We start from the raw sequence: 15,948 nt of genomic DNA on the forward strand, positions 1-15,948 counted from the left end.
CAAGCCCCAGACCCAAGTCAATATACAAATCAGATCTTACCCACAAATCACGCAGTTGCCAATCCTTTCGAATCTAAAATCTAAAGGTTTATTCATAAAAGGAAAAAGATTTAGATGAGAGCTAGAATAGAGGTTAGATGGAATCAATTCCATACAGTAATGTCAAAGTCTTGGTTCAGGCTTGTAGCAGTGATAGAATAAACTGCAGGTTCAAATCAAGTCTCTGGAGTACATCCACAGCTGGGATGGGTCATCAGTCCATTGTTGAGAGCTTCAGTTTGTAGCAAAGTCCCTCCAGAGGTAAGAAGCAGGATTGAAGACAAGATGGAGATGAGTCATCAGCCTTTTATAGTCTTTTCCAGGTATAAGAACACCTCCTTGTTCTTACTGTGGAAAATTACAGCAAAATGGAGTCTGGAGTCACATGGGCAAGTTCCTGCATACTTTGTTGAGTTACAAGGCGTATCTGCCTTCTCTCAATGGGTCAATTGTATAGCTGATGGTCTTTAATGGGCCATCAAGCAGGCTAGGCAGACCTAACACCAACTTGTCTGGGATGTCTCCCAGAAGCATAGCATAAGTTTGAAATACAGACAGTATAGAGCCAATATTCATAATTTCAACTACAAAATTGATATACACATATAGACAGCATAATCATAACCGGTAAACCATAACCTTGTCTTAGACACCTCATTTGACCCCCTTTATACAAGATTTGGTGCCACAACAGGACTTTGGTTGCAACCATGTTCTATACGATCCCAGTTCAAGTCAATAACGTGACAACTTCTATTCTGTTTTTATCTCAGCAAGTCATGTTTTATTCATGCCAGTCAATCACTGCTAGAGTGGCTGGGCACAAAGTTTACTGGGATGCAAGTAGAATCGAGGCTAGATCTGGAAATGCTGTGGGCCCTCACCAGCTACACTTTCCGTATTCTTCCCAGCTGGTATAGGGTGGTTGCATTAACAGTTTTATGTTTTGTTCCACAGTCTCTCTCCAGGTGACTTCCAGATAATGGAGAAGATGGTGAAAAGGAAGTGTGCATTTTGTCCAGCAGATGAAGAGTGTGCTATAATGTACATTGCAGAAAAGCAAAATCTTGCAGTTCATCAGGATTGTTTGGTGAGAGTTTTTCTTAACATATGAATAATATTAAAAGAATCAAGAAGGACCAAAAGGAAAAATTTCAAAGACAATATGGACATTGTACATAATTGTCTACTCTAGAACAGTGGTTCTTAATCGGGAGTATGTGTACGCCGGGGGTACGCAGAGGTCTTCAGGGGTTACATCAACTCATCTAGATCAGGGGTGGGCAAACTTTTTGGCCCGAAGGCCACATCTGGGTGTGGAAATCGCATGCAGGGCCATGAATGTAGGGCTGGGGCAGGGGGTTGGGGTGCAGGAGAGAGTGCGGGGTGTGGGAGGGGGTGTGGGGTGCAGGAGGGGTTCAAGGTGCGGGCTCCGGCCCGGTGTTGCTTACCTGGAGCGGCTCCGGGGTGGCAGCAGCACGCAGCAGGGCTAAGGCAGGCTCCCGGCCTGCCCTGGCCTCACACCGCGCCCGGAAGTTGCCAGCACCACGTCCCTGTGGCCCCTGGGGGAGGGAGGGGCAGAGGGCTCTGCTCGCTGCCCTTGCCTGCTGGTACCTCCCCCGAAGCTCCCATTGGCCGCGGTTCCCCGTTCCCAGCCAATGGGAGTGGTGCCAGCTGCTTCCGGGAGTGGCACAGGACCCGCGCGCCATGAGGGTGGCAATCCTGTGGGCCGGATCTAAAGCCCTGATGGGCCGGATCCGACCCGCGGGCCATAGTTTGCCCATTCCTGATCTAGATATTTGCCTAGATTTACAACAGGCTGCATAAAAAGCACTAGCGAAGTCAGTGCAAACTACAATTTCATACAATGACTTGTTTATACTGCTCTATATACTATACACTGAAATGTATTTCATTTGTATTCCGATAGATTTACTTTATAATTATCTGGTAAAAATGAGAAAGTAAGCACTTTTTCAGTAACAGTGTGCTGTGACACTACGTCTGATTTTGAAAGCAAGTAGTTTTTAAGTGAGGTGGAACTTTGGGGTACACAAGACAAATCAGACTCCTGAAAAGGGGTACAGTAGTCTGGAAAGGTTGAGAGCCAGTGCTCTAGAAGAAAAGAGAACTCTTTCCCTCTCTGTATCAGAAGGCAGTGAATGATCTACAATTTCATGGTCTTCTGGTGCTCCAATGATTAGAGCTTCAGACAGTTATATTTTTTTTTTTTACTTGTCCAAATGGTTGGTGCATTGAGGTAGAGGGGAATAAGAAGAGTAATACAGGAGTTGGGATGGAATGTAGAAAGAGTAAAAACTAGCCCAATTCCTCATTGCCTTGCTCTTTGTATAGTCACTTTACACCAGTGCAAAGTGACTGTAAAGTGTTACTAAATCAGAATAGTAGCATTTTACATCCAATTTTCACTGGTATAACTAGCTACGTAAGTTACAGGACAATGCTGAATAGGGCCCAGGAGTCTGGGTAGGCAGTAGAAGGAAGGACAACAAAAAAGCAGGACTGAAAATATCTGTTTTGTCACTTGAAAGAAAACCCTGGCAGTCAAAGGATTTCAGAGTTCAAGACAAGTTCAATATTTTGGTTAGCCATTGTTAAATTTAGAAACTATAGAAAGTGCCTTAACCTTAGGTAAGAATTCAGAACAATAATGAACTTGTTTCGCAACAACTTTGAAACCCTTTGACTTCCAATGATTTTGAATGGCAAAGCAGTCTTTGTGGCACCTTAGAGACTAACAAATTTATTAGAGCATAAGCTTTCGTGGGCTACTGCCCACTTCTTCAGATGCATATAGAGTGGAACATATATTGAGGAGATATATGCATCCGAAGAAGTGGGCAGTAGCCCACGAAAGCTTATGCTCTAATAAATTTGTTAGTCTCTAAGGTGCCACAAGTACTCCTGTTCTTTGTGCGGATACAGACTAACACGGCTGCTACTCTGAAAGCAGTCTTTCAGTCCGTGGCCCAATCCTGCAAAGACTTATGCATGTGCTAGATTGGATATAATGTGAGTAGTCTCAACTGAAGTAATTGAATCAGACTCCTTACAGTGCGAACAGGTAAACATGTCCCTAGTCGTTGCAGGATCAAGGCCATAATTTGCATGATCAAAGTGGCAAGATGGCAGCTTCTTGTGTGTGTCTTAAATATAAGGAATAATTAAGTGGGGTTTTAATTTAAGAGTTGGCTATGAAAAAATGTCCTTGTGAGGTTCTAGGTTTATTGTGGTTCTAGAACAAATTTACTCAGTTTGCAAATAAAATCTATCTTCTATCTGCTAGCCCTTTAATCTTACCCTTGGATATTTCTTCCTTTCACATCGGCACCAGTAATAAAGATTCTGGACATCATATTCTGACCTCAGCTAGGTGTAACTAAGGGCAGAATTTGGCTCCGCCATTGGAATTTAGTTAACTATTCTGTATACTTTTATGACAGGTTTCAGAGTAACAGCCGTGTTAGTCTGTATCCGCAAAAAGAACAGGAGTACTTGTGGCACCTTAGAGACTAACAAATTTATTAGAGCATAAGCTTTCGTGGGCTACTGCCCACTTCTCTGTATGCATCCGAAGAAGTGGGCTGTAGTCCACGAAAGCTTATGCTCTAATAAATTTGTTAGTCTCTAAGGTGCCACAAGTACTCCTGTTCTTTTTGTGTATACTTTTATGAGAGCCCTCTTCCTAAATTTATTTGTTCTGCTATAGTATCAGGAGAAAAGTAATATAAACAAATAGTCATTAAATATGCAGGTATGTTTTTAAACTCACAGAGTGCAGATCTTTTAAGTTAAAAGGTGCCATCTTTGCAGTCACTTTCCTTGCTATAACCACACCTATACCTTGATATTTTAGTGTGTAGGATACCTATTACATTAAACTGGAGCTTTTCTTTTTTTGATATCTTACATCACAAATCCTTTGCTCGCTTTTATTTCTTCCCCTTATAGATCAGCTATCTATTGTTCTTGCTACATTGTGTTTATAGCTTTATTAATTTGATTACTTTTATTTTTCATTTTACAGTGTTATATGTTTCAAACATTCAGATTATTGAAAACAAACCAGTGTTGGTTTAGCAACATTCTTACAGCTTTACTAGTCACTCTGAACCCATAGTAACATGTGCTAAGTGGCTTCTTATCTCTAAGGCCTTGGCTACACTCAGGACTTCCCAGCGCTGCCGTGGCAGTGCTGTGAAGCGCGAGTGTAGTCGCACCGCCAGCGCTGCAAGAGCTCTCTCGCAGCGCTGTAAGTACTCCACCTCTCCGAGGGGAATAGCTTGCAGCGCTGAGAGCGAGCTTGCAGCGCTGAGAGCGAGCGTGCAGCGTTGCAGGCTCTGATTACACTGGTGCTTTACAGCGCTGCACTCGCTGTGCTCGGGGGGGGGGGGGGTGTTTTCACACCCCTGAGCGCAGCAAGTTGCAGCCCTGTACAGCGCCAGTGTAGCCAAGGCCTGAGTTTATGTTCTTATTCCTTTAGCTGACCAAGCTTTGTGTCTTCTTGTAAATTTATCATGTATTTTAAGTAACAGTTTTGGTGCTAGGTTTTGTTTAAGTATGATCATTTGTTTTCTTATAATCAAATGTAGTTATTAATTAATTATCCCTTCTAATTTGTTGTCATAGTCCAGTACATCAGCAGGTATTCATGCATACATTTCTGCTATATTTTTCCAGCCACTGTTCAACCTGTTTAAGTTGCTTCTCCAACAATTCACTGCCAGTCTTTGCCTGGTATCACATTGCCAGCGTTAACTCTGTTGTCACTTCCAACTGAGTCCCTCCCGAAAGATCCTGAGCTCTGTCAAACCTGCTGGGCTAACTGGCAAAAGAGGACATGGCCTCCTTGATGAGCCCTGTAAAAATGCCATGTTCCCTTCATATGAAACCTCCTTTAACAGTTGGTGGAGTCTAGTATCGCTGGTCCAGTCTTGTAGGGGGGTGGAAAAGCTAAGCAGTGCTCCCCCACTCAGTATGGGACAATGTTTGTTAAAAACAAAGACATAAAAATGTACCCATCATCTGTTTCCTGGGCTGTAAACTGGCAAACGTTTAATTCTCTGGAATAAAAGGGCTTTAGAGAATTAACATGGTATACCTTAGGCTTTATGTTGGAGGTGGGGGAGGCTATGAGATAGTTAACAGCTCCTAGGCGCTCCTGGACCGTGAATGGTCCTTTCCATGACGCTTCCATTTTATGGGCCTGGAGCGCCTTTAAGACCATGACTTGGTGTCCTACTTTGAAGGACCGTTCTCTGGAATGTTTATCATACCAGGCCTTTTGCTCTTTTTGAACATTCTTTAGGTTTTCTTTAGCAAGGGCTAAAGAGTGTCGGAGGGTGCTTTGTAGGTTGCTTACAAAGTCTAGAATGTTAGTTCCTGGAGAAGGCGTAAACCCCTCCCATTGCTGCTTCACCAACTGTAATGGCCCCTTAACCTCGCGGCCATACACAAGTTTAAATGGTGAAAACCCTAAACTGGGATGTGGTACAGCCCTGTAGGCAAACAGTAACTGCTGCAACACTAGGTCCCAATCATTGGAGTGTTCATTTACGAATTTACGTATCATGGCCCCCAAAGTTTTATTAAACCTCTCCACCAGGCCATTGGTTTGATGGTGGTAAGGGGTGGCAACCAAGTGATTCACCCCATGAGCTTCCCACAGGTTTTTTATGGTCCCTGCCAGGAAATTAGTTTCCGAATCTGTAAGGATGTCGGAGGGCCAACCTACCCTGGCAAAAATGTCTGCTAATGCCTGGCACACACTTTGAGCCCTGGTGTTGCTTAAGGGTACTGCTTCCGGCCATTCGGTAGCAAAATCCATGAAAGTCAGTACGTACTGCTTTCCTCTGGGTGTCTTTTTTGGGAAAGGACCCAGAATATCCACAGCTACTTGCTGAAATGGGACCTCAATTATGGGTAGTGGCTGGAGAGGGGCTTTAACCTGGTCTTGGGGCTTTCCCACTCGTTGGCACACCTCACAAGACCGGACATAATTAGCAACGTCCTTGCCCATTCCCTCCCAGTGGAAGGACTTCCCCAACCGGTCTTTGGTTCTGTTCACCCCAGAATGGCCACTGGGATGATCATGGGCTAAGCTCAAGAGCTTTACCCGATACTTAGTGGGAACTACCAACTGTTTTTGAGGATGCCAGCCTTCCTGGTGCCCACCAGAAAGAGTCTCCTTGTATAAAAGTCCTTGTTCTACAACAAACCGGGATTGGTTAGAAGAGCTGAGAGGCGATGGGGTGCTCCACGCCGCCGCCCAAGCTTTTTGAAGGCTGTCATCTGCTTCCTGCTCGGCCTGGAACTGTTTCCTTGATGCTGGAGACATCAGTTCCTTCTTGGACTGTGGACTGGGGCTTGGTCCCTCTGGAAGCGATGCAGGTGCTGGGGCTGTTTCCACTGACTGTGAACCGCTGTCCGCTGGTGCACTATGTGGTATTTCAGGCTTTGGCTGAGCCTCTTGGGTAGGGTTATCTGCTGCTTCCGCCAGGTCAGGCTTGCTGGTGCCCCCTGGCGTTGGAGTTGTAGACGGGTTTGCAAGCGCTGGACTCAGTGCTGGCAATGGTTCTGGTGCTGGTTGCATTGCCAGTTCCGGTTCTGGGACTGGCTTTGTCTGGGTCTCTGGGATTGGATCCACTACGGCTGTTGCAGTCGTTGGCAGGGGATCCGGGTCCACCACCTTTGTTTGGGTCTCTGGTAACACAGACGGGGCCCTGGTGGACGGCTCAGGAACAGGGATGGGGGTGAAAGCTTGCGTAACCTGGCTGCGGGTGACTATTCCCACCCTCTTGGCTAGCTTCACATGGTTGGCCAAGTCTTCCCCCAGCAGCATGGGAATGGGATAATTGTCATAGACTGCAAAAGTCCACATTCCTGACCAGCCTTTGTACTGGCAACTTGGCTGTAGGCAAGGTTACAGACTGTGACACGAAGGGTTGAATTGTCACTGGAGCCTCCGGGTTGATGAGTTTGGGGTCCACTAGGGATTGGTGGATAGTTGACACTTGTGCCCCAGTGTTCCTCCAAGCGATAACCTTCTTTCCGCTCACTCTCAAGGTTTCCCTTCGCTCCGAGGGTATGAGAGAGGCATCTGGGTCTGGGGATCTTTGGTGTGATTGTGGTGTAATGAACTGTAATCGGTTGGGGTTCTTGGGGCAGTGAGCCTTTATATATCCCAGTTCATTACATTTAAAACATCGCCCTGCTAAGGTATCACCGGGGCGATGTTGGTTGGTGGAGACTGGTGTGGTGGGGTGAGAAGGCACCTGGGGTTTCCCTTGGGATGTGGGTGGGGCCTTGGGTTGTCCCCGGTGGTAAGGTTTTGTTTCGGCTTGCCCCTTCTGATATTCGCTCCAACTGCTACTAGCTTTTTTCTTTTCTGTCACCTCCACCCATTTGGTTCCAATCTCCCCCGCCTAGGTTACAGTTTTGGGCTTCCCATCTAGGATGTACCTTTCTATTTCCTCAGGAACACCCTCTAAAAACTGCCCCATTTGCATTAGGAAGGGCAACTCTTCCGTAGATTTAACATTTGCTCCTGATATCCAGGCATCCCAATTTTTCCCAATGTGGTAGGCATGTCGGGTAAATGACACATCGGGTTTCCACCTTAGGGCTCTGAACCGCCGACGGGCATGCTCAGGTGTTAGCCCCATTCTGATTCTGGCCTTGTTTTTAAAAAGTTCACAACTGTTTATGTGTTCCTTAGGCATTTCAGCCGCCACCTCTGCTAAGGGTCCACTGAGCTGCGGCCTCAGCTCTACCATGTACTGGTCTATAGGGATGCTGTATCCAAGGCAGGCCCTTTCAAAATTTTCTAGGAAGGCCTCAGTATCATCGCCTGCCTTGTAGGTGGGGAATTTTTTGGGATGGGAAGTGGTACCTGGAGAGGAGTTGCTAGGATGGGCTGGTGCATCCTGCCTAGCCCTTGCTACTTCCAGTTCATGCTTCCTTTCTTTTTCTCTCTCCTCCATCTCTTTTTCTTTCAGCTCCATATCCCTCTTGTGGGCCTTCTCTTTGGCTTTCTCTTCTCTTTCTCTCAGCTCTATCTCTTTTTTTTTTCAGCTCCATAGCTCTCTTGTGGGCCTCCTCTTTGGCTTTTTCTTTTTTTTCTCTCAGCTCTATCTCTTTTTCTTTTAGCTCCATAGCTCTCTTGTGGGCCTCCTCTTTGGCTTTTTCTTCTTTGGTAGTCATTTTTCTGTTTTCTTGTGCTGGGTCACACCCCTCTGCAGTTGACTGAAACTGGGATGCTCTCAGCTCTGGGTGCTGCTGAGTTAACAGAGACTTTCTAACTAGCTACTCCCGAGGATGTAAAAAAAAAAAAAATTCAGCTTGTAAATTCCTTTTACCAGTTTGCTCAATGATTGAACCCTTCTCTTAACAAAGACCCTTGTTAAAAAAACTTAACACCTCTGCCTTCAGGCAAGGAGAGATAAGATATGCATCTACCTTCAGCTCTGCTTTCCAAGCAGCTAGAAGGAAAAAAAAAATCTTACTGGCTTTTGGGTTTAAAATGAATCCCATTTCTGCCACCATGTCCAGGCTGTTTCCCCACTCTGAACTTTAGGGTAAAAATGTGGGGGCCTGCATGAAAACTTCTGTGCTTAACTACCAGCTTAGGTCTGGTCCGCTGCCACCATCCCAAAGCTAATTCCCTTCCCTGGGTAGCCTTGAGAGACCTTTACCAATGCCCTGGTGAATACAGATCCAAAACCCCTTGGATCTTAAAACAAGGAGAAATTAACCATTCCCCTCCTTCCTCCCACCAACTCCTGGTGGATCAAGATCCAAACCCCTTGGATCGTAAAACAAGGAGAAATTAACCATTCCCCTCCTTCCTTCCACCAACTCCTGGTGGATCAAGATCCAACCCCCTTTGATTTTTCCTTGTTTTTAGATCTATCAGGTTCTTAAAAAGAAGGCTTTTAATTAAAGAAAAAAGGTAAAAAACATCTCTGTAAAATTAGTATAGAAAATAACTTTACAGGGTAATCAAACTTAAAGAGCTCAGAAGACCTCCCTCTAGCCTCAGGTTCAAAGCATAGCAAACAAAGATAAACACTTTAGTAAAAGGTACATTTACAAGTTGAGAAAAACAAAGTAAAACTAAGACGCCTTGCCTGGCTTTTTACTTACAAGTTTGAAATAGGAGAGACTTGTTCAGAAAGATTTGGAGAACCTGGATTGATGTCTGGTCCCTCTCAGTCCCAAGAGCGAACAACTCCCAAACAAAGAGCACAAACAAAAGCCTCCCCCCCCCCCCCAGATTTGAAAGTATCTTGTCCCCTTATTGGTCCTTTGGGTCAGATAGGGTTACCATATTTTGTGCCTCCAAATGGGCCCCGGCCCCCCCGCCCCAACTCCACTCCTTCCCCAAAGTCTCCGCCCCCTCCCCTGCTTCCCGCGAACATTTGATTCGCGGGAAGCCTGAAGCAGGTAAGGGGGGTGTGGGGGGAGGAGGCGCGGCCCAGGCTGGCCCCCCCGGCGGCTCCAGCCTGGGTCGGCTCGGGCCCTGGGGTGCTGGCCCCGGCCCCCGGCCGACCACCCCCGGCCCGCCCAGCACTGCCGGCCCCCGGGCCCCCGGCCGACCACCCCCGACCCGCCCAGCACCCCCGGTCCCCGGCCCGCCCAGCACCGCCGGCCCCCGGAGGCCCGGCGCACCCCCCGGCAGCCCAGCACCGCTGGCGCACCCCCCGGCCGCCCGGCACCGCCGACCCCCGGCGCACCCCCCGGCCGCCCGGCACCGCCGACCCCCGGCCGCCCGGTACCGCCGGCCCCCGGCGGCCCGGCGCACCCCCTGGCCGCCCAGCACCGCCGGCCCCAGGCCAGCCGCCGGCCCCGGGCCAGCCCCCGGCCCAGCGGCGCCGGATTTTCCCGGACATGTTCGGCTTTTTGGGATTTCCCCCCGGACGGGGATTTGAGTCCCAAAAAGCCGGACATGTCCGGGAAAATCCGGACATATGGTAACCCTAGGTCAGATGCCAGCCAGGTTACCTGAGCTTCTTAACCCTTTACAGGGAAAAGGATTTTGGAGTCTCTGGCCAGGAGAGATTTTATAGTACTATACACAGGACAGCTGTTACACCCTTCCCTTTATAGTTATGACAGGCCTCCTTGATGAGCCCTGTAAAAATGCCATGTTCCCTTCATATGAAACCTCCTTTAACAGTTGGTGGAGTCTAGTATCGCTGGTCCAGTCTTGTAGGAGGGTGGAAAAAGCTAAGCAGTGCTCCCCCACTCAATATGGGACAATGTTTGTTAAAAACAAAGAAATAAAAATGTACCCCTTTAGGGGGCTTTGTGGGGTGAATAAAAATGCAGATTTTTTTTTAAAGTGCACAGTTCTCATGTCTGACATTGAACTGAAGACCCATCTACTTTCTATCATTCCTTACTGATACACATCAGAGTCTCTCACTGGCTGAGTCACTCTGTTAATTACTGCTCTCTTTTGTTTTGTTTGTAGTTATATTCCTCGGGATTTGTAGAATCCGAAGAGCATAACCCAGAGAATCAGGATACAAGGTTTGATGTGGCCTCAGTTCAGAGTGAAATCAGGAGAGGAAAGCGGCTGGTAAGGCAGCTTCTTTCAAATATTTCCTTGTTTATAATTTATAGTAAGAACAGCAGCACGTTAGATCATGAAGTCTGTTTGTCACATTTTTATGACCTTGTGACATAGAAGCTTGAATAAAATGCATACAAGAACCCAGTCATTCTGACTTACCAAAGATCAGAAACATGAGTCTGATTCTGCACTTAGTGGAACCTAAAGTATATAGCTACTTTTGTCTGGCAGTAGAAATTAAGGCTGTTTTGGTTCCTTTCTAAGAAAAGGCACATTTTGGCAGAGGGCAGATTTTGGGTCCTGCTAAGCTTACACATAAGTAACCTCCTGATTTGTGGGACCTAGAAAAGGAAAAGATTTCTTATTAAATGAGAGCTAAGTTTCTAATCCTTTTGCTTTTGAATTTACTTTTGAAAGTGGAGCTTGGGCGTTTTTGAAAATTGTTCCCAACATCTCCATACTTGTAAACTGAGCAAATTTAATGTGAAATATTTACAGATGTAAAGCCCAACACTGTCACTATCATTGAGTCCCTTCTAAGAATATTAACTGATTTTAATATAATTGTGTAAGAGCAGAGAGACTAATAGAAAGTTGGTTGAAAAATGAGCTGAGCTGCGGTTTGGAGGAGTGACTTTGCATGACGAACAGAAAGAGGGAGGCTGAGAGTTAAAGATTTAAGCACGTTCACTGATGAAGCTATTTACTCTCAAGTATAAGATTTTAGTTACTAATTATAAAGTGTCTATGTCTGCTAACAACTTAACTCCTTCTGCTGTAGATGTGCAACTTCTGTCGCAAGAAAGGAGCCACTGTGGGATGTGAGATAAAAACCTGCCGGAGGAGTTATCACTACTTTTGTGCACTGTGTGATGATGCAGCGTTAGAAACTGATGGAGGGCAAGGAATTTACCGGTATTTAACAAACCATTTTCTAATTTTTTGTAGGTTATGGTGGCATTGTCAAAAAAGAGGTTAATTTTTTTTTAAATGCAGAAAACATTGATGTGTATGTCCCCCTAAAAGGTCCTTTGCAACCCAGCTGTGTTTGAAACTCTGTGTGTTTGAGAGCAGTAGAAAAAAATGTTTCTATCTAGCACTGCAATGGAAAAAAACTCCATTTAATGACAGGAATATATAGATGGTTCCACTCACTGCAGTAGCGCACGCTGGTGTCAGGTTGTGGTGCACCATTGACCATAACGTCTTTGGCCGCGTTGATGTTTTGTCTCTATTTGTCTTCCACAGCCCAGCCTTCCGGCCAGATCATATTTAAGTTCCGTCTCCACTTAGGGTAACAAAAGTCCAGCTAAAGAATGCAAATAAACCTCCAGACAAATGATCTTTCTGCCCCTTCACGCTATGTTGAAGTTTCCTGTTCTGCACCCCTTACTCCTCAGCACTGCGGAGTTCCTTCTTTGCATCTTAGGCTGAGCACTGTCTGCCTCCCAGGGCTTATTCTCTGGAGGCCCTTCTTGGCAGGTTTCCCCACTGCCTTCCCCCTCCAGGGACTCTGGCAGCTTCTCTCAGGGACCTCCCTGCTTCTTACAGGCCCTATCTCAGGACCTCCCATGGGAGCTAACCAGCTCCCTGGGGTTCTCTCCAGCCTGCCTCCACGAGGCCCTTCCCAGAAAGAGAAAATTCCCCCTGCTTCTCTTTCCCGGGTCTTCACCCTTTAAAGGGCCAGCCACCCTGTGACAATATCCATCAGTCTGACAGAATCCCGAAAGACCATGGAGCTAAAATTGAGACACAGTTTTCATTAGCCATCTGGTCAGTAAACATTTCTGCCCCACAAGGTAGAATATTGCTTCCACCCAAATTCAGGTTTACTCCGGGTTCACATGCTTCAGTGAATAGTCTCAGTACAAGGACACTGCCGCGCTCTCTAAGACCATCTACCTTAGAGAGCTTTGGTAGTTTCCCCTCTGGTTCAGCACCTGGAATGCTAGTGGAAAACTTTGTGTCCCCATACAAAAGAACTTCTCCTGTTTCATATGTGTTCCCAATACCAGCAGAACTGAACTAGCTTTGAGCAAGTCTTCTAAATGCCTTCCAAACCCACTGTAATGGTGGTATACGCATATACTAGAATTTTGTAACATTTCAGCCAGAGATGGTGCTGGTTGTTCAAAGAAAAGAGGTTCTCCCTCATTGTTCTAAATGTTGGGATTGCAGCTGACTGTGGAGGTGGCCGATATATTTTGGTGAAGTTTGGAGTGCTCTGAATCCACAACGTCTGTTTCTGTGCTATGGAATGATGACAGTTGAAGCTTACTCTGTCATTTTAGGGTGTGGACTTTATTATTGTTACCTCTTCCAGGAAGAGGCAAGGCACTACAACCAGTAAGGGTTTTCACATGACAAAATACATGCACCATTGGGTTATTTGGTAGGGCAGTCAATCTGGCATGTTTCACAAGCACAAAAATAGTCCTTTCTCACTGATTCCAGTAGCAGTTTAACTGTCCCAGCTCTGCCACTGGCTTGGTATGTGATGCTAAATAAGTGACAAGCTCTGTGAGTCTTAGTTTCCCCAACTGTAAAATGGGGATGATGTGACATTTAACTTGTTAACTTACTAATGTTTGTAAAGCACTCTACAGACCTCAGTTCAGAATCTCTGAGCCTGACGAAGGAGAGTAGCCTAAAAGAGAAACTTTCTGGGAGCGAAGACAAAGCATGGCTGATGTAGGATGGCTTTAGAAAGTGTGGAAAAAATATGTTGGCCCAAAATAGACTCCAGGATTCAATTTCTGCATCCTGAAAGCCTATCATTGAACAGCCGTTAAGAAATGAATCAAATAGCTTCAGATTTATAAAGAGGTGGTTGTGCTTAGAATTTGATTAATTTCTGCCAGGAGGTGTGACAGTGAAAACTATTAAACGTGAAACATAACTGATGAGGTCTTAAGACTTTTAGTAAGTTATCAGATTAAACGCTCATTAAGTTGAGGAGCATAGCATTGGTACCAAATTTCTAAATCGGTGGCTGAAGAATGATACATTGATACAGATTAGTTTGGAGCACGGTGAGGGGGAAAATGTGGGGATTAGACCCAAACTTTTTTTTTTTTTTTTTGCATTATACATAGGACCTTATCAAATTCGTGGCTGTGAAAAATGAATCACGGACCATGAAACCTGATCTCCACCGTGAAATCTGGCATGCAGCCTGGAGCTCCTACCCTGCACAGGGCTCCAGCTGCTAGTCCCAGCTGGGGATGGGGAGGGACAAGACTTCCTCTTCCCCTTTGAGGCCACTCCTGGGGAGGGTCAGACTCACCTCCAGGATCTCCCCTGGCTACAAGAAGCTGGCGGCCCCAGATGCGGAGAGGCTGCGGGTCCAGCTGTCAGTGCCCCACTCAGGCAGGAAACTGCTGAGAAAACCATTACTGCTATGGTAACACACACGGACACACACACACCGTACCCTGTGACCCTCACTGCTGCACTGCTGGCGGTGGCGCTGGCTTTAGAGATGGGCGCCTGGCCAGCAGCTTTCCTCTCTGGCTGCCCGGCTCTGAATGCAGCGCCCCTGCCAGCAGCAGGGCAGAAGTAAGGGAGGCAATCCCACAACTCCTCTACAATAGCCTTGCAACCCTCCCACCCTGACCCCCTTTTGGGTCAGGACCCCCACGGTTACAACACCATGAAATTTCAGATGTAAAAGTCTGAAAACGTCAACTTGACTAATTTAAAAACCCCTGGCTGTGAAATTGACCAAAATGGACTGTGAATTTGGTAGGGCCCTAATTATACATCAGTGATGCACATAAAGGGACATGCAGCAGCATGCACAAGTTTGAAGCTAAGCTAGCAAACCTAGGAGGGCCAGCCACTGCCCAAGAGAAATTAGAGACATGAAAAACTGTGGGCATGGATTGACAACACATGCAATTGTGCATGGAAAAAACGTAAAGTAATGAGTATTGTGTCAAAATGGATAACGTCTTAAATGGATATGACTCGGATGGGGATTTAGAACTTAAAACCATCAGCATGATGATTAGTGTGATTAGGAAAGCAAATGGAATAGAGTGAAAATGAAAAGTGGTCATTATGGCACTATATAAAGAAAACAGCTGCAGAATTTAGCATAACTTGGGGAGCTCATTTGTAGAAACACTACTGGAGCATTGGAAATGCTCCAGAAGAGGGTAACCAGGATGATAAAAGGTGGAGGGATTATAAATATGTGAATTAGTTAAAATGTGTTAATTGTATTTTAAAACATGTTAATTAGGAAAGAACCAGATAGGGGCTGTGAGCTATTAAAAAAAAAAATGTTGTGGTATAAATAGGGCAAATTATTTTTAATGTGCAATTCCATACCTAGCTTTCTGGATTTAATTATTGAGAGTGCACACATCTGGTATTTGTGTGAGAAAATGAACAGTCACGGTAGTTGCACATACAAAAGTAGGCCTCATTTTTATAAAAGAACAAAATGTGGACCTTTAAGATTAGGGCGGTGTTAAAAAAAAATTAGAAAATGCACAGTACATTATTGCACCTCTGTTTTTGACAACATTTTCTTCAAAACATTTCAGTGCTAGTTCCTGAAAATAGGCCATTTCAGCCATAACGCCAGCATTGTAATACAGTTTGAAAAGTGCATTGGGATCCTTCTGGAAGAAAGGTGTTCTATAAATGGTGGGCAGTTGTTTTGTGTTCTTCAGGAAACCAACTGTTATATATTCTTCACCCTCTGGTAAACACAATTAATATTTACTATATCTGTCCTTAGTCTCTTATAGTAGACCCATGTTGCCCTCCAAAAATCTGCAACAACTGGTAGTAGCAGGGGGATTTCTCCCCCTCCCCCTTTACTGAACTCTCTAAATCAGGTAAAAAGGAATTAATGGAATAAGCCGCTGTTGGCCACTCTGCCTAAGCAATGGGTATGGGTATGTCACAAGAGAACATGCTGGTTTAACAGTTAGTTCAAAACTGTACCATAACAGCATTTGAATCTAGTCAAGCTTTGCAAATAAAGTTACAGGCGCTTGTATTATAAAAGTGCCTGTGGTAAGGCTCAACATGGTCAGATTTCATAGCTGAGGAAGATAATGCTCAAATTTCAGTTTTAAACAGGTTCAGTTTTGTGTTCAGATGTTTTTGTATCATTAGTATAGGTGCTGGTGAACAGAGGGAAGATATCTTGAAAAACAAAGTTAGTATATCATTGTTTACATATTAATTAATACTGTTTCTCTCTCTTTTAAAATTGAACCAATGTTTTAGAGTGTTCTGTCCAAAACATGACCCAGGCAAAAGGAGCAATCATTATGGTGAGTTTCTTTAATGGT

The 15,948-nt window shown here is 45.4% G+C and overlaps 1 protein-coding gene across 1 annotated transcript in view; it reads left to right on the forward strand.

Moving 5' to 3' along the window:
- Nucleotides 1–15,948, forward strand: part of LOC128840062 (histone-lysine N-methyltransferase SETDB2-like) — a 95,686-nt gene that overhangs the window by 56,217 nt on the left and 23,521 nt on the right. Inside the window, exons 17-20 of the mRNA XM_054033585.1 lie at nucleotides 997–1,129; nucleotides 10,535–10,642; nucleotides 11,418–11,551; nucleotides 15,884–15,930. Coding sequence (XP_053889560.1) covers nucleotides 997–1,129; nucleotides 10,535–10,642; nucleotides 11,418–11,551; nucleotides 15,884–15,930 — 422 coding nt within the window. The remainder of the gene's footprint in view (nucleotides 1–996; nucleotides 1,130–10,534; nucleotides 10,643–11,417; nucleotides 11,552–15,883; nucleotides 15,931–15,948) is intronic.

This window comes from Malaclemys terrapin, chromosome 1 (genome assembly GCF_027887155.1).
Source record: "Malaclemys terrapin pileata isolate rMalTer1 chromosome 1, rMalTer1.hap1, whole genome shotgun sequence".
Taxonomy (NCBI): Eukaryota; Metazoa; Chordata; order Testudines; family Emydidae; genus Malaclemys; species Malaclemys terrapin.